Source organism: Papio anubis, chromosome 17 (genome assembly GCF_008728515.1).
Source record: "Papio anubis isolate 15944 chromosome 17, Panubis1.0, whole genome shotgun sequence".
Taxonomy (NCBI): domain Eukaryota; kingdom Metazoa; phylum Chordata; class Mammalia; order Primates; family Cercopithecidae; genus Papio; species Papio anubis.
This window is the reverse complement of record NC_044992.1, coordinates 28503978-28527162: the sequence shown is the minus strand read 5'-3', so window position 1 is coordinate 28527162 and position 23185 is coordinate 28503978. Positions and strand designations below refer to the sequence as shown.

General features: G+C 39.0%; 1 protein-coding gene across 3 annotated transcripts in view; it reads right to left on the bottom strand.

Moving 5' to 3' along the window:
• Positions 1–23185, bottom strand: part of TAF15 (TATA-box binding protein associated factor 15) — a 38191-nt gene that overhangs the window by 12308 nt on the left and 2698 nt on the right. For 2 of the 3 annotated variants that reach the window (XM_009190140.3, XM_009190141.4), the window contains exons 2-9: positions 17720–17759; positions 15693–15744; positions 15520–15604; positions 15331–15436; positions 12653–12846; positions 11405–11525; positions 1364–1398; positions 711–743 (exon numbers count right to left, since the gene is read on the bottom strand). In XM_009190140.3, coding sequence (XP_009188404.1) covers positions 711–743; positions 1364–1398; positions 11405–11525; positions 12653–12846; positions 15331–15436; positions 15520–15604; positions 15693–15744; positions 17720–17759 — 666 coding nt within the window. The remainder of the gene's footprint in view (positions 1–710; positions 744–1363; positions 1399–11404; positions 11526–12652; positions 12847–15330; positions 15437–15519; positions 15605–15692; positions 15745–17719; positions 17760–23185) is intronic. The other variant, XM_003912636.4, reaches the window with a different exon arrangement.

The following is a 23185-nucleotide window of genomic DNA, read 5'->3' as shown; positions in this document are numbered from 1 at the left end:
TACCAATCCAACGTAGGGTTTTCTTTCTTAAACAGTTTTTCTACTTCTAATTCCACAATGATATAAATTCTTTCATTAAATCTGATTTGCAATAATTTTCAATAATTAATGCTAACTAGCAGTAAAAATTCAAATATTTCTTCACAGAAGAATATGGGAAAGCACAAACAGCAATTTTCCCTAGCAAACTGTCCCATCAATACTCCTGAATTTTTCTGACATTTCTTTAGAAATAAAGCTCCCCGGCTGGCGTGGTGGCTCACGCCTGTAATCCCAGCACTGTGGGATGCCGAGAGAGGCGGATCTCAAGGTCAGGAGTTCGAGACCAGCCTGGCCAGCATGGTGAAACTCCGCCTCTACTAAAAATACAAAAAATGAGCCAGGCATGGTGGTGTGCACCTGCAGTCCCAGCTACTCGGGAGGCTGACGCAGGAGAACTGCTTGATCCCAGCAGGTGGGTATTGCAGTGAGCCAAAACTGCGCCACTGCACTCCAGCCTGGGCAACAAGAGCGAAACTCCATCGAAAAGAAAGAAAAGAAAAAAGAAAAGAAAGAAAAGAAAGAAAGAAAGAAAGCTCCCCAGTTCTGGCACCACTATCAAATTAAATCTTCCTCCCATACTAAGCCCTCCAAACACACACTTTTCCCACCAAAAAATGGAAAACTAACATTTTCTTAATGGCAAAGTGACAAACCACCATAAACCTTACCAGCATCTGGTCTGGGTCCATAATCCCTGTGACCTAAGGGAAAAGAAAAGAAAAGAGAGCTATTTAAGGCAATTCATTTAAAATCATTAACCAAAAAAATAGTAATAAACCAAGGCATGAAAAGTCAATACTTCCAAAATCCTTGAAAGTCAACCATCAGAGATTTACAAAGTAAATATATAAATTATGTTTTATTTAAAGTTTAGGAAATCGAGATGAATGTCAACATTCCCTTTAACTTGTCCTAGACAGCACCTGCCACTTTAGCATTATGCTAGTATCACGTTTGTTAAGCTCTGGTTGTAAAGGCTGATTGGACAACCCTAGTAATTTAAAAACACCATGTCAGCTACCTCTATAAAAACAAACTGTCAAAATCCAGTGAAGGTGTCATTCATTGGTCACCACAGACTCTTTCATGCAAATTCACTGTGTAGAAACCCATTGTACTGTTTGAGATCAGCTCTGGCTTTTTAATGTTTACTTTGATATATATATGTGTATATATATATATAAATTTTTTTTTAAAGCACACAACACACACCAGCCTCAACAGAGTAAGAAAGGACTTTTGACTACATCTGCGGGATATTGGTGGCTTTTAGATTTATATAGCATTTCCACTGAAACATTTTGGGATACTCAGCACTTACCACCAAAATTTTTGAAGCCACCGCGGTCACCACCACTGCAGAGGAAAAATTGAAGAAATGATTTCTTCCTTAAGTCTCTAATGTGCTGAGCCCTGGGCTCAATCTACACTTAACTGTCACAAGTAGAGTGCTTAGGAAAACAGTAGCACCTCTAAGTTTTCAGTAAATTCCATTTCACAGAGTTCTAAATGTTGTTTCCATCTAAGTGTTTTCCCAAGGATTTATTTCCACAAGATGTCTTTTCAAGCTTATTACATATCTAATACACTCTTATTTTGAAATCTTCCCCAACCCCAAGCCAAAGGGATACTATTAAACCATAACATAAAACTGGAGGCACAGCATGAAGAATACTAAACTAGAGCAAGTATTTTTTCCAAAAGGGTATTTTCTAAATATGAGAAAAAGAAAAAAGACTAGAAGAATATAAAGCAAGGTTAAGATTTTGATGCTAGAACAGGAGAGGATTAAAACTTGAGTATTAGGTTCTGCTGCGATACCAAATAGTGGATTTTATGAGATGAATTTTAAAATGAAATACAAATATACACAAAAGTGAGACTGAATAAAAGCAGTCTTAAAATTTCAAATCATTCAAAACCCTTATAAAAGACTAAAAAGAGCATCACTTAAAAACCGCCCTCCTACTCCATACCCACTAGACTACATCTCCTCACATCAGAGCTACAGAGGTTCATGCTGCCACATGCTCTGTACACTATCAGTAGTGCATATTACAGACAGAAGGCAACATATTCCAATAATGCAACTCCCCACAGGACAACTTTTTTTTTTTTTGAGACAGAGTCTTGCTCTGTCACCCAGGCTGAAGTGCAGTGGTGGGATCTCGGCTCACTGCACTGAACCTCCACCTCCCAGGTTCAAGTTGATTCTCCTGCCTCAGCCTCCCTAGTAGCTGGGATTACGGGTATGTGTCCCCGCACCCAGCTAATTTCTGTGTTTTTAGTAGAGATGAGGTTTTACCATGTTGCCTAAATTGATCTCCAGCTCCTGGCCTCAAATAATTCGCCCACTTCAGCCTTCCAAAGTGCTGGGATTACAGGCACAAGCCACCACTCCAGGACACAGACTTTTATCTGGCAAATTACAATCACAAGGACAGTAGTCCTTGTGAGTATGGCTTTATGTAAGAAATCTAAGGTCTCTCTTATCAAGATACTCTTCCAATAAAAGCTTGCTTCTCTTAACTGAATTCTGTAATCCTTTAAGATTTATATGCTAATATGGCAATAAAAACACTCAAAAGTTTTCTGATATCAGATCTTCTACTACTAATGATCTTATTCCACTATAACCCAAGAAGTTAATCTAATATACTGAAGTCTCTCACTGCCTACAAATCTCTGCTTTATGGATACCTATCTTATAGGGGGTGGGAGGAGGAACCCTCAACTCTAGTCATTACCCTCCCTATAGATGGCTTTTCTGAGCCACATTGAGATAAAACACTCTGAGAAAAAATTCTCCCTTCTTAATAAATCTATTCTATTTCACTGTAAGGTAAAAATATTTCCACTTACAACTGCCTTGGGTAAAGACACATGCATTTTAACTTGTTGTTACTTTTTATATGATTTCCAGGATGCCTTTTTAAGCAGGAGTCTAAGGCTATTTCAAGGCAATATAGACAATATGAAACTCAGGCCCTTCCTATACAGTTTACCACTGAATTTTCTAAACCCCCTACTTCAGAACAAATAGTACTGAAGCCCTCCCTATACTTCTAAATGACATGTATATCGCTGCTTAACTCTTTAAGAAAGGGAAGCCAACAGATTTGAGATTAAAAGATTAAACTGCTGAAAATATTATTATCAGAAACCAAGGTATCTCAGAGGTTTTTTTGTTTTGTTTTGTTTTGTTTTTTAAAAGAGGGAGTCTTGCTCTGTTGCCCAGGCTGGAGAGCAGTGGCGCGATCTCGGCTCACTGCAAGCTCCGCCTCCTGGGTTCACATCATTCTCCTGCCTCAGCTGGGACTACAGGCACCACCACACCGGGATAATTTTTTGTATTTTTAGTACAGATGGGGTTTCACTGTGTTGGCCAGGATGGTCTCGATCTCCTGACCTCATGATCTGCCCGCCTCGGTCTCCCAAAGTGCTGGGATTAAAGGTGTGAGCTGCCGCACCTGGCCTCTCAAGAGGTTTTTTAACTCCAAAAAGTGAGACAAAAGAACTAGTGAAAATATTAAGCCCACATTCTTATGCCAGTAGGTTAAAGTTCCGAGGATAAAGATGACTTTTAAAATGGGAAATTGGAGGTCACTGGGTTCACAAATAAGTGCTAGAAGAAATGCCTCTTACTTTGTTGTCATCTTAAGGGAATACTTAATCTGGCCACAATGGACGGAAAACATGCAATTTCATACATAGCTAGTTCCTATAATTTCCATTCTGGCCAGCAATATAACTTTGAACAACAGAAAAAGGACATACCCCTGGCAAAAATAAAGGGATATAAAACAAATGACATTTAAAAAGGTTTATGATTTCTTATTCCTCCATATAATACATTTGAACATTATCATCTTTATTTTATTTTTTTTATTTCTGAGACAGAGTCTCGCTATGTCGCCCAGGCTGGAGTGCAGTGGCGAGATCTCGGCTCACTGCAACCTCCGCCTCCCAGGTTCATGCCATTCTCCTCCCTCAGCCTCCCGAGTAGCTGGGACTACGGGTGCCTGCCAGCACGCCCGATTTATTTATTTATTTTTTTTTGTATTTTTAGTAGAGATGGGTTTCACTGTGTTAGCCAGGATGGTCTTGATCTCCTGACCTCGTGATCCCCCGTCTTGGCCTCCCAAAGTGTTGGGATTACAGGCGTGAGCCACCAAGCCTGACCTTGAATGTCATCTTTACTGAGCATTTCCTTTGCAAATAAAGAAGCTGAAGATTACAACACATGGCCATAAATTTGGAAATACCATGGTACATTGGAGAAAGAACTAGTCTTCAAACCAAGAGACTCAGGGTATAGTCTTAATTATCACTAATCAATCTTGAAAATTTGGGCATGTCAGTGGTTCTCCATAAGCTTCAATCTCCTTAACAAAATAAGGGTCTGTATCCTTACTATTCAAAATGTCATGGAAGAGAAGCGTAAGCATAGCCTGGAAGCTTCTGAGAAAAGCAGGATCTCAGGCCCCACTCTAGACCTACTGAATAAGAATCTGCATTTAATAAGATCCCCCAAGTAATTCATATACACATTTAAGTCTACAATGTCTAGAAATTTGGTTTAGGCACTGATCTAGATGATCTGTAATTTTATGCAAAGCTTTCTTTCAAGTTCAAACATTTCAATCATTTTCTCTCCTTAATAGAAAATAATCCTTATTTAGGAATTTATTAAATACAAATAATAACCTTCAAGTAGTACTATTAGATATTAACAGAAAATGTGCCTGAGGTTAACAATCTTTCTTTAAAATCTGCGTTAATGTTACAAATCCCTTTTCTACATGCTAAGGCAAATTAAGACACAAAGGTACTTGAACATCTATGAGTCAAGATGTTGACACAATAAATTTGCTTTAATTCCCAGAAAAAGGAGAGAACATGTACACATAAATAATTCCTGAAGTAGCAGAGATATTTAACAGAGACATAAGTATACTCAACTTTATTGGCAGAGTACCACCTGCATAAGAAAACTACCTGCTTTTTTGTTATTTTTTCAGATGGTGTTTTGCTATTTTGCCCAGTCTGGTCACGAACTCCTGATCATCAGTGACCCTCCCACCTCAGCCTCCTAAGTAGCTGGGACTACAGGTACACGCCACAGTCCCCAGATAGTTGCATACTTTTTTTTTTTTTTTTTTGAGACGGAGTCTCACTCTGTCACCCAGGCTGGAGTGCAGTGGCGCAATCTTGGCTCACTGCAAGCTCCGCCTCCCGGGTTCACACCATTCTCCTGCCTCAGCCTCCCATGTAGCTGGGACTACAAGGTGCCCTTTTTACCGGGCTAATTTTTGCATTTTTAGTAGAGGCGGGGTTTCACCATGTTAGCCAGGATGGTCTCGATCTCTCCTGACCTGAAGTGATCTGCCTGCCTAGGTGACCTCCCAAAGTGCTGGGATTACAGACGTGAGCCACCGTGCCCGGCCTTTTTTTTTTGAGACAAGACTTTCGCTCTTGTTGCCCAGGCTGGAGTGCAATGGTGCGATCTTGGCTCACTGCAACCTCCAACTCCTGGGTTCAAGCGATTCTCTCACCTCAGCCTCCTGAGTAGCTGGGATTATAGGCACCCGCCACCATGCCCAGCTAATTTTTGTATTTTCGGTAGAGACGGGGTTTCACCATGTTGGCTAGGCTGGTCTTGAAGCCCTGACCTCAGGTGATCCACCCGCCTCAGCCTCCCGAAGTGCTGGGATTACAGGCATTAGCCAGTGCGCCCAGCCAGTTGCATATTCTTGACCCAAACACAGAGACAGTTCCCCCAAGTTCAAAACCACAAAGAGCAGCCCACACGAAGGCATACTCTGAAGGTTCTTTCACTGTTACAGCAGTATATATTTAGAATAGACAACAGATTCCATTTCAGATGCTTCTCAAGAAAGAAAAAATTCTTTGACAGAACCTCCACTCCAAACCTTTTTTTTTTTTTGAGATGGAGTCTCTCTCTGTGGCCCAGGCTGGAGTGCAGTGGCATGATCTCAGCTCACTGCAACCTCTCTGCCTCCTGGGTTCACGCCAGTCTCCTGCCTCAGCCTCCCGACTAGCTGGGACTACAGGCACCCACCACCAAGCCCGGTTAATTTTTTGTATTTTTAGTAGAGATGGGGTTTCACCATGTTAGCAAGGATGGTCTCTATCTCCCAACCTCATGATCCGCCCGCCTCGGCCGCCCAAAGTGCTGGGATTACAGGCGTGAGCCACCACACCCGGCCTCCAAATCTTTAATTAAAAAAAAAAAAAAAAATCTAACTATATCTATTTACGGACTAAAATTGCCAAGAAGTAAAAGGACAATGCAGGAATCTCTATTCTTAGAAAATTTCACTAACTAGAGAGAAAGGGCTTAGCTAAAAATGAAGAAAGATTAGCTTAAAAACCCATGCTGTGCTTCAGTTTTCAGACTACTAAATCCAGAATACAATTTTCTGAGTGTGAGGAAAAGAGGAAAAGAACAACACTAATTCCACATTTAAGTGACTCAATGGATTTAAGTACTATTCTCAATAACAGCTGTATTTACATTTTATTTCCTCCTATGTCTTATATGCATGGTAAAAAGGCTTTCTGGAATCAGCATCTATCAACATCTCAGGAGGCCAAGAATCTATCATTCTAGAGGTGCACTGTCCACAGTATCTACTACCTACATGTGGCCTGCTGAGCACTGGAAATGTAGCTAGTCTAAAATTAAGATGTGCTCTAAATGCAAAATACAAAACAGATTTCTAAATTTTAGTATGAAAAAAGGAATGTACACTATGCTTTTTTCCCCCTTTGTTACATTTGAAGAGGTATGGGGCGGAGGGGAAATGGAATTTGACAGTTTCACTATTACCCAGACTGGAGTGCAGTGGCTATTCATAGACACAATCACAGCTCACTGCAGCCTTGAACTCCTGGGCTCAAGCAATCCTCCTGCCTCAGTTTCCCAAGTAGTTGGGACTACAGGTGTATGCCACAGTGCCCAGCTAACTTTTTTCATTTTTAAGAGATGAGGTCTTACCATGTTGCCCATCTAGTTTCAAACTCCTGGCCTCAAGAAATCCTCTTGCCTCAGCCTCATAAGTAGCTAGGATTACAAGCGCAGGCCATCATGACCAACAAAAAGAAATTTTTTATATTGATTGCATGATGAAATATTTTGAATATATTGGGTTAAATAAAATATATTTTCTCATTGTTTATTTGTGTTGTTTTCTTTCCAATGTGGCTATTAGAAAGTTTACATTAACTATATGGGTCACATTTGTGACCTCTATTGTATTTCTATTGGGCAATGCTAGACTCACCAAAACGTATGCATATTTTTATTTATTTTTTAGACCCATGTATACAGTGCCCCTGTATACATGCATATTTTTACGGGAGCTAATTGAATGCCCTTTCGAGGGGGAGAAGATCCTCAGAAATCTGGATAATTTTAGGCTTGACACATTAAAGCCTGAAACAGTTACTAAATTTGATGGCATACTAATAATGAAAAGCAATTATTTATTAAGTTCTGGCAATTTTACAAGGCGTTAATCACAATGCTAAAACTAAAAATCACTGGGAGAATTTATGCCCTTAGCTTCTAGTCCACTAAGATGTCCATATTAATTATAGATGACAGTAAGAAATGGTCTTTTTTTTTGCTACAATTGCTTTTTCAAAGAAAAAGATTAAGTTTCCTATAGTCCCTATAACCTTCACTTATCTCTCTTTCATACTTGGAAAGCTGATGGCTTCTTTTTGACCGGAATTCTTCTTCTAGCCAGGCAATCACACCATCTTTAAGTCTCAGAATGTCCCATCCTTTACCTTACAGCCAATCTTCATCCACAAATTATGCCCCCCCCTTTTTTTTTTTGGCAATGGAGTTTCGCTCTTGTTGCCCAGGATGGAATGCAATGGTATGATCTCAGCTCACTGCAACCACCACCTCCCAGGTTCAAGTGATTCTCTTGCCTCAGCCTCCCGAGTAGCTGGGATTATAGGCACCCACCAGCTAATCATGTCCGGCTAATTTTTTGTACTTTTAGTAGAGACAGGGTTTTACCATATTGGTCAGGCTGGTCTCGAACTCCTGACCTCAGGTGATCCACCACACCCAGTCTATGCCCCTTCTTCTAATATAAACCAACTAATGCCAGATATTCTTCAAACAGCCCCCAAAAGAATTGTTATTTTTTATTTATTTATTTTTTGAGACGGAGTCTTGCTCTGTTGCCCAGGCTGGAATGCAGTAGCGCGATCTCGGCTCACTGCAAGCTCCACCTCCTGGATTCACGCCATTCTCCTGTCTCAGCCTCCCGAGTAGCTGGGACTACAGGCACCCGCCACCATACCCAGCTAATTTTTTTTTTGTATTTTTAGTAGGAACGGGGTTTCACCATGTTAGCCAGGATGGTCTCGATTCTCCTGCCCTTGTGATCCGCCCGCCTTGGCCTCCCAAAGTGCTGGGATTACAGGCATGAGCTGCGCCTGGCCAAGAATTGCTATTTTTAAGATGACTGAGAACACAAATGGGAGTGTTGATGAAGACTAATGAAAAATGTTTGGGTATTTTGGTACTTAAGCGCAAAATTGTGTGGAAAAAAGAAATCTTAAAACAGGTCATTTACATTCAAATTCAAAACACTTTATCCCAATAAATAAGCTAAAAAGCACATCTTTAAAAATATGTTATGACACATAAAAATTATATGAACTTCAGCCAGGTGCGGTGGCTCACATCTGTAATCCCACCACTTTGGGGGGCCGAGGCGGGCAGATCACGAGGTCAGGAGATTGAGACAATCCTGGCTAACATGGTGAAACCCCATCTCTACAAAAAAAAAAAAAAAATTAGCCAGGCGTGGTGGCATATGCCTGTAGTCCCAGCTACTCAGGAGGGTGAGACAGGAGGATTGCTTGAACCTCAGAGGTGGAGGCTGCAGTAAGCTGAGATGGTGCCACTGCACTCCAGCCTGGGCAGCAGAGCGAGACTCCATCTCAAAAAAAAAAAAAAAAAATTATATGAACTTCAAATTTCAGTACCCATAAATGAAGCTTTACTGGACCACAACCCTGTTTATTCATTTACATATTATTTACGGCCGCTCTGGTGCTCCAAGGGCAGAAATGAATAGTTACAACAGAAACCATATGGTTTACAAAACCCAAAACATTTACTATCTGGCCTTTCACACAGTTTGCCAACTCAATATAAGAGTAATCGGCATCCACATGGATTTCTAAAAAAGGCCTTTCATGAACATCTCAACAAATAACAGAGTATAAGGCAAGACTGAAGATCCCTTCCTCAGCCAATCTTTCCCCCCACTGAAACCAGATCAGCATCATTTTGACCAACTACATACTGGACTTCTGCATATGATTTTGTATGAAGGGGTATTAAACGAAAATAAAAAACTTAGTTTATAAGTCAGTATCTAGGCCACAAATTATATGAAGTATGTTGCCAGGAGTTTATAAAAGTACTTAATTGGACCCCACAGTTGGTTAAGGTACTCCTTCCCTTCTTTGTCAGGAGGATCATTCAAAGTCCTTTCAACCTTCTAGTCACAAGATGAGTCACAAATGAAAATACATTAAAAAAAAATTTTTTTTTGAGACGGAGTCTCGCTCTGTCACTCAGGCTGGAGTGCAGTGGCGCAATCTCGGCTCACTGCAGGTTCCATCTCCTGGGTTCACGCCATTCTCCTGCCTCAGCCTCCTGAGTAGCTGGGACTATGACTACAGGTGCCCGCCACCACATCTGGCTAATTTTTTGTATTTTTAGTAGAGACGGGGTTTCACCGTGTTAGCCAGGATGGTCTTGATCTCCTGACCTCGTGATCTGCCCGCCTTGGCCTCCCAAAGTGCTGGGATTACAGGCGTGAGTCACCATGCCCGGCCAATGAAAATATATTTATAATGACTTCCCTACCTATTCCCTATCTTTTTCTTCCATTCTTAGACACAGTGATACTTTAATAATCGATGAGGATATAACTGTAATTTCCTTATGAAGAAAACTAAAGCTATGATATACTATAAAACATAAAGCATTTCAAGGCAGCCAATTATCCAAAACATATTAACTGGTAAATTAAATATACCTGTTGGTTATCTTGTTTGGGATAGGACGGAGGCTATTATTAGGTAGAGAGTAAGCACCATGTCACTTTACATTGTCCATTCATATCCACACGATGGCAGACTGCTCTTCGACAATGAAGAGGCATAGAATCTACTTGTTTTACTTTGGTAAACTGACTTTGGCTATCAATCAACAGACTTAATGTCCAAGTCTTATAACATTTTTCAAATATGTTTAAAATTTAGGTTTTCCATAAAATCAAACCACTGTACACTAAAAATAGAGAAATACAAGGCAGTGAAATCAAATCCTGGCTTGAAGAAGTAACAGTCTGTGGGCAACTGGTTGTTTCTCAGGTCACCTCAGGGGACAGATGGTCCCTAAGGTGCAAAAGAATGAACCGGTGCTGATATATGACTGATAAGTTTCAGCAACAGGCCACTGACCATTTCAATTCCCAAGGAACATAAATTACCTTTTAGCCTGTGTATTTACACACAAATATGCAACCTGCAAACTTCTTCTGAGGACAGATGTCAACTACTTTTTCATTTTTGTTTTTATGGTCAAAGTAGTAAACTTACAGATGTATCTAAAACCAATTTTAAAACCAGCTTCATAACATAATGCTGTTAAGTAAATAAATACCAAAACCTGGTAACACTAGCATGGAGAAAAGAAAAGCTGAATTAGAAAGACATTCCTTTACACAACTTAGTCAAGACAAAACACACATTACTATGTGATGTTACACTAATTATTCCAATAATTATTTACTTAAGAAGAGGGACAAAACAGTTTCGTTACATTAAATCTTTCTCTTATTCGCCATCCCCACCTTTCTACTCCATTACTGCCTCCTAATACTTTCCCTTCCCAAGGAGATTTGAGATTAAGAAATAGCCATTGCCCTTCAATCTAGAATTAACTTACCTTTTATTTTTACATACAAACACTGGATTTCCCAGAGTTGTCTTTTAAAGGAGTTTAGATTCTAGCTCTGGCAGGAAAGTCAAGTGGTTAATCACAACCATAGTTGTTTCTCTACTAGTGTTTAACATGTACCACATAAACTAACTGCTAACATAGCCAATTCTAAGGTCATTTATGTGAGATCTTAAGACTGAAAATACAGTTTTAATTTCTGCTTTTTTCTCCAATACATAATCCCTTTTTTAAGTCTCTTAACTAAATTAGATGCTGGAATTGATCCAGCCAAGTAACACCAAAAAAAAAAAGAGGAATAATAAAAAATGTAGGTATCTTTATCTATATACTTACCTTGATCCTGTCATAGGACCTCTTCCATCCTTGTCATATCCCCCACGCCCTCTACCTCCTCCCTGTGACCCGCCATATCCTCTATTATCTTCTCCATACCTACTCACATCACGACGGTCATCTACAAAAAAGAAAATATTACACACAAATAACCACTCTCATTTCTAAGGCTTCAAATAATCTTACATGGCTCTTTAGGCCACACATATCCTTATAGAAAATGGCATATGTGCACACAACTCAAATGCAAGTCATCATAAGATCATCTGGAATTACATGTTTTTCAGAATTATATCTGTGTCAAATTCCATTCTGCTAAAGTGACATGGCAAAACAGCAATGTGGAACAGTAGGAATTAAAATACAATCTTAGCTACAAGAACCTTAGTAACTTAGATGAAAAGCACTAATCTTTTTCTTTTCTTTTTTTCTGAGATGGAGTCTCGCTCTGTAGCCCAGGCGGGAGTGCACTGGTGCGATCTCGGCTCACTGCAAGTTCCGCCTCCTGGGTTTACACCATCCTCCTGCCTCAGTCTCCCAAGTAGCTGGGACTACAGGCGTCCGCCACCACGCCCAGCTAATTGTGTTTTGTATTTTCAGCAGAGATGGGGTTTCACCATGTTAGCCAGGATGGTCTCGATCTCCTGACCTTGTGATCCACCCACCTTGGCCTCCCAAAGTGCTGGGATTACAGGCGTGAGCCACCGCACCCGGCCCCCCAATCTTAAAAGTTACTTCTTTCTTCACTTCGGAAACGTTTAAATGTAAATTGAGCATGGACAAGGAATAACTGAATCTTCAAACTGAGAGAAGATTATTAGTGAATGTGCTTCCACTTTTATTCATTCACTTATTCATTCAATTATTCAACAAATGTTTACTGAGCACTTGTTATGAACCAAACCATGTACTAGGCCTTAAAGGTATAAAAATAAGTGCCCCAAATCAAGTACACCACCAACACCAAAAGAACTGGTACCAGCAGTACTGTCAAAGGATCAGAGTTCACTGAGACAAAAAGGAAATTCATGTAATCAGTCATCAAAAGTCATGACCATTTGGAGGTCTCCAAGTTCAGAAGTAGAAATCTGATAAACTAATTTTGATTACCATGAGAGGGAACATATCTTTAAAGTTACCCTAAATTTTGACAAACAGGTGAAATCCTCCGTGGTTCTTTTAATCAGAAATTCATACAAATAAATCTGAGAGGGGGAAAAATAATTAATAGAGGTCAGTAAATCTTACCTTGTGTGTGGTGGCTGTAATTTTCCCTTTGTGAATGATAGGACTGCTGGTTTTGATTATAGGAATCATGCTGCTGATCATAATTTGACTGCTCATCATATGAGCCTTGATGTTGATCATAGCCTGACTGCTGGTCATAGGAATCTTGTTGACCATAGTCTGGCTGGTCATAGGAAGGTGCTCTTCCACCTTGGCTAAATAGAAATGGAGAACTTAAGAGACTTCATAGGAAGATGACATTTGCTGAAGCAAGTTGACTGAAACTGATGTTAAGGGTCCTGACCAGTTAGACATTAACCATATTTATGACTACCTTCTCATGGTAAATAGTTATCTGCAGTCTCCTGGAATTCCCTTCAAAAGACAATTCTGTTAACATTGAAGAGGTGCTATATTATGAAAAAAAAAATGTATCTTTGAAAACTGTAGTAAAGCAAAAAATTACTACAGTTTTTACTATCTCCCTGAACTTTTTTTTTTTTGAGACAGAGTTTCACTCTTGTTGCCCAGGCTGCTGGAGTGCAATGGCGTGATCTCGGCTCACTGCAACCTCCGCCTTCCAGGTTCAAGCAATTCTCCTGCCTCAGCCTCCCAAGTTGCTGGGATTACAAGGCATGCGCCACCACGCCTGGCTAATTTTGTATTTTTAGTAGAGACAGGGTTTCTCCATGTTGGTCAGGCTGGTCTCGAACTCCTGACCTCAGGTGATCTACCCGTCTTGGCCTCCCAAAGTGCTAGGATTACAGGCGTGAGCCACCGCGCCCAGTCTGTCTCCTAGAATTAAAAAAAAAGTAAAAGATGCCACAAAGTACAGGAATATGTCTGACTCTTTAATAAACATGCCACAAGAGTTGAGTCCTTTTAATAGTTACAATAAAATACTCTATATCACTTAATTTTAACAAGCGTCATCTCTTAAAATATTTTTAGATCTTTTCTCTTAGAATTATCTTTAGAACCTACAGTATAGTCTTCTCAACATCTTCAGTGATAGTACATTTTAGAAAACAGTAAAGGAACTTGCTTTGTAATGCAATTTTTTTATCTGAAAAGAAGTCTATCAGGTAATGAGACTGCTTATTCCATCAATTCAAAAGGAAAATTCTAAGTATCTTCAGAACAATATTACTGTATTAATTACATGCTCTCAGGGTGGGAATATTAAAAGGCAACATTTAATTGGATTTGAGTTCCAATAGGTTTACTTATTTAAAAAATGGGCTGGAGGGAGGACAAAAAAGATCTCATAATAGTTACATTTTATTCTTTACCAGAGGATCAGAACAATCTAATAAAATATCAGTATGTTCCCTAACTCCCTATTGAAAGCACAACACGACCACAGTCCAAACCCTAGCATTTTAAAATGGCTGTCAAATCAAACTTAACATTTCTTTTCAGACCACATTTATAGGTCATGCTTCCAAAAATACATCATTTATAAAAGGATTCTCCTTAAATTTAAGACTAACCAATAAGGCTTGAGGAGTTAATTCTCTTAATGTAGTATGTCTTCTGAGTATTATTCCCCACATTTGTACTCTACTTTCTACTTTTCAAAACACTCTCACATCTGTAAAGGTGGTAATTTGACCTCACAAATCTTTCCTCAATGCTTTTATTTAATTTTCTTTTCTTTTTTTTTTTTTGAGATGGAGTCTCACTCTGTCGCCCAGGCTGGAGTGCAGTGGCCAGATCTCAGCTCACTGCAAGCTCCACCTCCCGGGTTCACGCCATTCTCCTGCCTCAGCCTCCCAAGTAGCTGGGACTACAGGCGCCCGCCACCTCGCCTGGCTAGTTTTTTGTATTTTTAGTAGAGACAGGGTTTCACCGTGTTAGCCAGGATGGTCTCGATCTCCTGACCTCGTGATCCACCCATCTCAGCCTCCCAAAGTGCTGGGATTATTATTTAATTTTCACTTAGAATAAATGTCTTCATCGTAGAGAGAAAACACTAGAGACCTCAGTTTTTAGCCACGTCACTTGATAGGCCAAATAATTTCTCTACCTCTGTAAAATGGGAATAATTACTGACACTATTTTATAGTGGTATCTGAAGATCAATTACATTAGATAATGCAAAAGCATTTCACAGAATGTAAAGCACAATTTTTAAAAAGTAACTTGCTATTATTAAGTAAATAGCATAAAATTAAGTACCAGCTCTTCAAATCTGAAAGGTAACAACTTTATAAAACCTGAAATTTATCAGTAAATATTCACCTACATATATCAACAAATAAAACACATTTTAGGATATCTGATATATGTGTAAGTTTTGACCCTTTTAAAAAATATTTTTGTCCCAGAAAAGGTAATATATTCAAATGGTTCAAAAATAAAATGGAAATTTAAAAACAGATATTGAGAAGTCTCATTCTAAAGGCAGGTTTTTATTTAATCTCAGGTATAAAGCAGAGGTCCAAAATTTTCTAACATTTTTAAGGACATCAATGTATAGCTAAACGATGATTTCACAAATACATAATAAGAATCAAATGACAATGCTATTTCCACATTCTCCATAATATACAGTTTTGAAATCCACACTTCATTAAAACTTTCCTTAAAAAAAAAAAAAAAAAAGTCTAAAGCTAGGATTTTGTTGGTTAAATCTGTTTAATATCAGTGTTATTCCCACTGCCCAAAACAATCTCAGTACTTTACTATTTCCTTACCTTCCTGATGATTCCATGTTCTGCTGCTGTCCCTGGTTATTATATGGTTGCTGGCCATATGAGCTCTGCTTTTGATTCTCATAACCACTATAGGACTGTGAATAACCTAGAGATTAGATGAGTATATCATTTAGTGAAGGCTCTGATTTTTCAATCTCTGAAACAACAAATTTAACAAACTAGTCCAACCTGACTGACTTTGTCCATAACCGGAGTAACCGCTGTAGTTCTGTCCATAAGAGGAATCAGTCGTTTGCCCATAGCCAGAATAGCTCTGAAATTTAGGTAAATACTCAAGTTTCATCACCTACTTAAGATAAAAATAACTACTTATGAAGAATACAATTTATATTTCAACCTACTTGTGATGCTTGTCCATAGCCTTGGTTGCCTTGATTTCCATAGGAAGAATAACTGCAAAAGAAAAATGTAGTACTTGAAAGAAACGTGTTAAAATTTAAAAGTTTAAATGAAGACCTTGCCTGCATTTTCAATTTTCAACTCAAATACAAGCTTCTTTGCTGAGAAATCATCAATCTGCCTGTCTCTAGAGTCTAAATTGAAAGGTGATGACCAAAGACTGTTAAAGAAATATATGAAGTCACTCCCAGATCTCCTGAATGTCAAATACCCCAAAGTTTTGTTTTGACAGTCTCGCAGAAACAAAACTTGATCAGAGCTAGAAAATTCCAAGAGAATTATGCTTGGGTGTGGGGTAATAACAACTACATAGCAAGACCTATAATAAATATCTGAAGCACAAAAATGATGACTACACAAAAAATGAATACCTTACTCAATTTAATTACATCTTGACAGATTAACTTTTTCCTACCATTTGCCTTAGTTAAATGTCTTTAACTTCCTAAAAGATGCACAGGGAGGCACTAGAAGTCCAGTTTAAAAGCCTCAATAATTAGAGGCATGTTTATCTCTAGAGTACAGTTATAGAATGAAATTATGCCGTATCCTCAGTGTTGTAGCAGGGCCTGGCACATAGCTCAATAAATATTTGTTGACTGACTAAATAAATGTACCCTCCTGGGATTTGAATTTTAATTTTATAGTATATAAGCTCTAACAGGTCAGAAACAAACTTTCTGAATCTATACTATGACTTCCTAATATCCAAAGAAAACTAAAACATTTGCAAAACTTTTTTTTTTATCATTTTAAAGGTATCAAGTGCTAACAAGATTCCTTAACTTCTGAAAATACATTTCATCAAATAAACATTCTGCTAGATACCTACTAGGAAGTTAGCACTATCTCATGAGATCAAAAAAGTCAAATCAGTTTTGTTTTTCAAGAAGCTTAAAATTTGATATCTGAGGTGCTATTCTGAATACCTCACACTGAGCTATAAAACATTTATCCTGTAAGTTGAAGTCTGTATTTCTCATAAGAGAAGCCCACTGCATATATACATTCACATAAAAATAGAACTTTATTTTTATTGTGAGCATGGCAAGCACACTAAAAAAAAACGCTAAATATTTATTTTACGGTATTTAAAAAACATATGCTCTGAATAAACACATTAACATATTACACACCATCATAAAACGCTTTCTCTAAAAAACTGTTGAGTCCAATTGCTTAAATTTTATTTATTTATTTATTTGAGACAGGGTCTCGCTCTGTCACCCAGGCTGGAGTGTAGTGGCATGATCATAACTCACTGTAACAACCTTGAACTCCTGGGCTCAAGTGATCCTCCCGCCTCAGCCTCCCAAGTAGCTAGGACTACAGGTACACACCACCATGTCTGGATAATTTAAAAAATTTTTTTAGAGACAAGGTCTTGCTATATTACCAAAGCTGGTTTCTGACTCCTGGCCTCAAGCAATCCTCCCACGTTGGCCTCCCAAAGTGCTGGGACTAGAGGCATGAGCCATAGTGTCTGGCATTAAATTTCTTTAATAATTGTTTCTTCTAAGAGATTTCCTAAATAAAACATAAACTTTACAATATCAAGGAAATTTGTTTTAATCTCTAGGAGGTATATTCATTGATGCAGACAGATTTAAGAAAACGAAGAAGCCTACCGCAGTGGCACACGTCTGTAGTGGAGATTACAGTTACTTGGGAGACTGAGGCAGGAGGATTGCTTAAGTCCAGGAATTTAAGGCTGTAGTACACTATGATTTGCCTATGAATAGCCACTGCACTCCAGCCTGAGCAACACAGCAAAACTGTCTCAAAACATAAAGAAAAACAGAAAAGGAATAAATGTTTTACAGCACCTATTTACACTGACCCTCTTCACTCTGTGACAAGTTAATATTTAATTAACTTATGACATCCAGACATCAAGTCTCAAGAGAAGCTTGACAAAATTCACCTCAGTTATACCCTTTCATATTATTAAAATGTATGTATACTTTACCTTTGCTGCTCACCCCCAGACTGACCGTAACTTCCAGAATCTAGAACACATAAAAAGAATTTTAAATCTTATTTAAAATTATGCTTCCTTCAAAGGATGACTTTAGCTCATATAGAAGAAATATGGTAAGAAAACGTGAAGAATTGCAGAAAGAAAAACTAACCCAAGTTAAATACTATGAAACGAGAAATTTGTACAAATAGTATTTACTTTTTACGATAACGACATATTTGCAAACTACTATTCTACATGTGTGCTGAGGGTCACAAGAAGCCAGTGAACAAATGTAAATCAGTGAAAATCCATTCTTTAAACAGACTCAAGAGCTTAAGCAATATTATTATATATAAAAAGACATCTGTTAAAACTAATCAGGTCCAAAAAAGGGAAAGACATGCACTATGACATCCTCAGGATTACATCTACTTGTATATCCTTACCACCCCAAGATATACACCATTCCTCTGTACTGGACTGCTTTGGCTGTCAGCACCAACAAAAATATTTCCAAAGACTTGCTAAAAAAAAAAAAAGCAGCTAAGTTAGTTGCTCTATTCTGATTTTACCAAGCTTTCAGGGATTCAGCCAATTGGCATAGCAAGTCAGCAATATCTGCTTGTAGCTTCAATTGAGCAATTAAAAAAACTACCAAGGGACCGGTCATGGTGGCTCACACAATCCCAGCACCATGGGAGGCTGAGGCAGGTGGATGGCTTCAGACCAGCCTGGCCAACATGGCGAAACCCCATCTCTACAAAAAATACAAAAATTAGCTGAGCATGGTGGCATGTGCCTGTAGTTCCAGCTACTCGAGAGGCTGAGGTGGATCACCTGATCCAGGGGCGGTCAAGGCTGCAGTGAGCTGTGATTGTGCCACTGCACTCCAGCCTGGATGACTGAAAGAGACTCTCAAAAAAAATTTTAAAAAGGTGGGGTGGGGTGGGGATGGTAACATATAAAAAGTAAATACAGAATTTGAACTCTGAGCTGTTCTCAATACTTCAAAGTGTCGATCATATCAAAAATTAGTGAAGAGGTTCTATTTATCTATCCTTTAGGCTTTACTCAGATTCAAATGAATGACCTAAGTATGTGATGCATAAAAGCAATTTTATATGAAACACTTTTGCAACCGCAGAAAATGGCTCTAAGTTGCAAACTGTTGACCATCAGGCCCAACCTCACTCAATTTGAAAAAATCACTGCTGTCAAATTGTTCTAAAACTCACCAAAACCTAATGAAATTGGTAACTTTTTCTTTCTTCTTTTTAAGACATGAAGTCTTCCTGTCACCTATGCTGGAGTGCAGTGGCGCCATCACAGCTCACTCCTGGACTTGAGCCATTCTCCTGCCTCAGCCTCCTGCATAGCTGGGACTACAAGTGTGCAGCACCACACCAGGCTATTTTTAATTTTTAGAGACAGGGTCTCAGTAACTTCCTCTTTTTAAAATTTAATTATACAATATGTCCCTGTAACAAACTTTTTCATCCAATTTATAAAAAGCTACAATATGAAAATATTGCCACCGAATATAAGTGGGTGATACCAAATTTGCCACTTTTCTGCAGTATAGCTCTCCAATTAGACCAAACAAGATTTTAACGCTTAATTTTAAGAATAGTAAATGAAGGCCAGATGTAGTGGCTCATCCCTGTAATCCCAGCATTTTGGGTGGCCAAGACAGGAGTACTGCTTGAGCCCAGGAGGTCGAGGCTGCAGTGAGTCATGATTGCAACACTGCACTCCAGCTTTAGCGACAGAACGAGACCCTGTCTCAAAAGAAAAAAAAAAAAAAAGATTATTAAATGAAATCTTGACACAACTACTACTAGGAATATGGAGGGCATAAAACTAGCTAAAATGAAAAAGAAAAAATTACACATCATTGCCAGTCCCGTGAAAAGATAGCTAGAGTTGTAGCTAACAACCAAATAAGAAAAATCAGAGAAGAATACACAATCTAATTAGGACATTAAGAGATTAGATGCCTCTATGAAATGACAGGAAATCAGATTCTCCTAAATCAAAGGATCAAAAGGGCTATAGGGGGAAAACAATGAGTAAAACAAGGTATTTGCGGATGCATGAAGCTTTAAACTATATCCTGAAGCATGGATGTAGGTTCTCCCAGTGACAAAGTATATAATCGTAGCATATTTTCTTTAGGTTCAGGCAAAGTTTTAGTAGGGTACAGCTCATAGGTCCTGTAACCCTATCTCAAATCTAACAGTAAGGTCCTTAATCTTAACCTAGTCATTTCAGCCCTCTGAAATTATAAATCTAACTTCTTTAGCTGGCTAGCTTAAAAACTCCAAGATGATCTAGAAATAAGCATACTGACTAGTAAATCTGATCCTTGGTATAAATTCTTGAGTGATAAAGTGTAGACGTTTTATATTCACCAGAGAAAATCAGTTTATAAATTAGGGCATTCCAAACAACTGTTGTGATTATTTGACACTTGTGCTTTTTTTTTAGACCTATGAATTATTTAAAGTGCTTTCGAATTTCCAAAAGTGTACAGTTTTGATTCTCTTTGTGTTTTTTCCTAATACTCCACTGCAGCCAGAAAAGTTATTTTATTATTCTTGGTATTTGTTCGGATTTCTGGTTTTGTTTTTCCCCCCTGGCAGGTCCCCTGTGTGCCTGAAAAGAATTATGTATTTTCTAAATTTCAAGTGAATTCTATCAGACTATAACATTATGCTCATTAGCTGTATCACTCATATTTTACTAATGTTTGGTCTAGTCTTAATAATGTTTGGTCATATTCTTACTGTTTACCTGATCTATTGTCATATAATGTATTCATATATATATATATACACACACACACATATTTTTTTTTGAGACAGAGTCTCGCTCTATCGCCCAGGATGGAGTGTAGTGACAGGATTTTGACTCACTGCAACGTCTGCTCCCCAGGTTCAAACAACTCTCTTGCCTCAGCCGCCTGAATGGCTGGGATTACAGGTGCCCACCACCTCACCCGGATAGTTTTTGTATTTTTAATAGAGATGGAGTTTCACCACGTTGACCAGGCTGGTCTCAAACTCCTGACCTCACGTGAACCACCCGCCTCAGCCTCCCAAAGTGCTGGGATTATAGGTGCTAAGCCACCAAGCCTGGCCTGTTTTCTATATTATTAGGCACATAAAAGTATAGGCCTATGTTCCTGGTGAATTTCCTTTTAACATTACATCTGAACTTTATTTTGGCTAGTAACATAACTTAAAAAAAAAGAAAGAAAATCAGCTGGGTGCGGTAGCCCACATCTGTAATCCCAGCACTTTGGGAGGCCGAGGCGGGCAGATCACGAGGTCAGGAGATGAGACCATCCTGGCTAACATGGTGAAACTCCGTCTCTACTAAAAATGCAAAACAATTAGCTGGGTGTGGTGGTGGGCACCTGTAGTCCCAGCTACTCAGGAGGCTGAGGCAGGAGAATGGCGTGAACCTGGAAGGCGGAGCTTGCAGTGAGCAGGGATCACACCACTGCACTCCAGCCTGGGCAACAGAGCAAGACTCTGTCTCAAAAAAAAAAAAAAAAAATTCACCTTTTAGTTGGTGTTTACAAATTGCTTGAGCTGAGGAGTTCAAGACCAGCCTGGGCAATACAGAAAGACCCTATCTCTTCAAAAAACTTTAAAAATTAGCCAGGTAAGGCTGTGTGCACCTGTTGTCAGTCCCAGCTACTCCATTAAAAAAAAAAACCCAGAAAAAAGAAAATTCAAAGTACTTTCTCTCTAAACTCTAAGGATCATTTCATTATTTTCCAGCTTCTAAAAATATTTAATTAGTCTGTTATCAATCATACCACTGCTTCCTATTTTCTCTAGTAGATTATTGGTATTTCATAACCTGCATTTTCACATCAATGTATCTAGGTATGAATTTGTTTCATGTTTTAAACTAGTGTTCACTTCAAAATGTTCATTTACTTTGGAAATTATTGATTCTTCCTCCATTTTATCCTTCTCAACCTCTTATTAGATGTATGACAGGAGTTCTTAAATCTATTTCCCATAGTTGTTCTTTTTTTTTTTTTTTGCAGGACAGAGTCTTGCTCTGTTGCCAAGGCTGGAGTGCTTAGCACAATCACAGCTCACTGCAGCCTCGAACTCCTGGGCTCAAGTAATCCTCCCACTTCAACCTCCCGAGTAGCTGGGATTACACACGCATACTGCCACGTTCAGCTGATCTGTTTCGTACTTTTTGTAGAGATGGGAGTTTCATCATGTTGCCCAGGCTGTTTTCAAACTCCTGAACTCAAGCGATCTACCCACCTCAGCCTCTGAAAACTACCTTCCACATCTGAAAGATAAATCACATCCATTATATCTGTAATTCTTTCTTCTACTAGGTCTGCTATCCAACTTACTCACTTTTTCTAATTCTAAACGTTTTACTTTATTCTTTTTCAAACCTATGTGGCTTGTTTTATTAACACCTTAATCTTTTTTTTTTTTTTTTTTTGACACAGTCTTGCTCTGTCACCCAGGCTGGAGTGCAGTGGCTCGATCTCGGCTCACTGCAACCTCTGCCTCCCAGCTTCAAGCGATTCTGGTGCCTTAGCCTCCCAAGGATCTGGGATTACAGGTGCCTGCCACCTCGCCTGGCTAATTTTTATATTTTTAGTAGAGACGGGGTTTTGCCATGTTGGCCTGGCTGGTCTTGAACTCCTGACCTCAGGTGACCTACCTGCCTCGGCCTTCCAAAGCGCTGGGATTACAGGCGTGAGCCACCGCGCCCGGCCAACACCTTAATCTTAGGGTTGATTCCTTCCTTTAGGTTTTTTTTTTTTTTTTTTTTTTTAACAATTTTAAACATAAAAATATTCTCTCAGATAATGTTAGAGGCTCTAATCCTGTCATTGACTCTCATTTCGGTGAAATGTTTCCTAAAGCTCTGCAATTTACTATGAACACATCTTTTGCAAGGCTTGCTTTATCTGAAATTCCTTGTCACCTAAACTGTGAAATGTCCTCCAGAAAATGTTTTTGATTTTTTTTTTTTTTTTGAAATGGGTTTCTCTTGTTGCCCAGGCTGGGGTGCAATGGCACAATCTCAGCTCACCGCAACCTCCACCTCCCAGGTTCAAGCGATTCTCCTGCCTCAGCCTTCTGAGTAGCTAGGATTACAGGCATGCGCCACCCTGTCTGGCTAATTTTGTATTTTTAGTAGAGACGGGGTTTCTTCAGGGTTAGTCAGGCTGGTCTTGAACTCCCGACCTTAGGTGAGCCACCCAGTTCGGCTTCCCAAAGTGCTGGGATTACAGGCGTGAGCCATCACGTCAGGCCGTTTTTCATGTTTTTAACAGAAACACCAAGAGTATTACCAGCCCAGAAACCATTTTTACATTAATTTGTCTTAAGGTTTCCTGGAGCCTAAATGTCCATGCTACCTTGTTATCTCTTATGTTGGTACTAAGGTTTTCTCCAGTTCATTCCTTCACAGAATGTG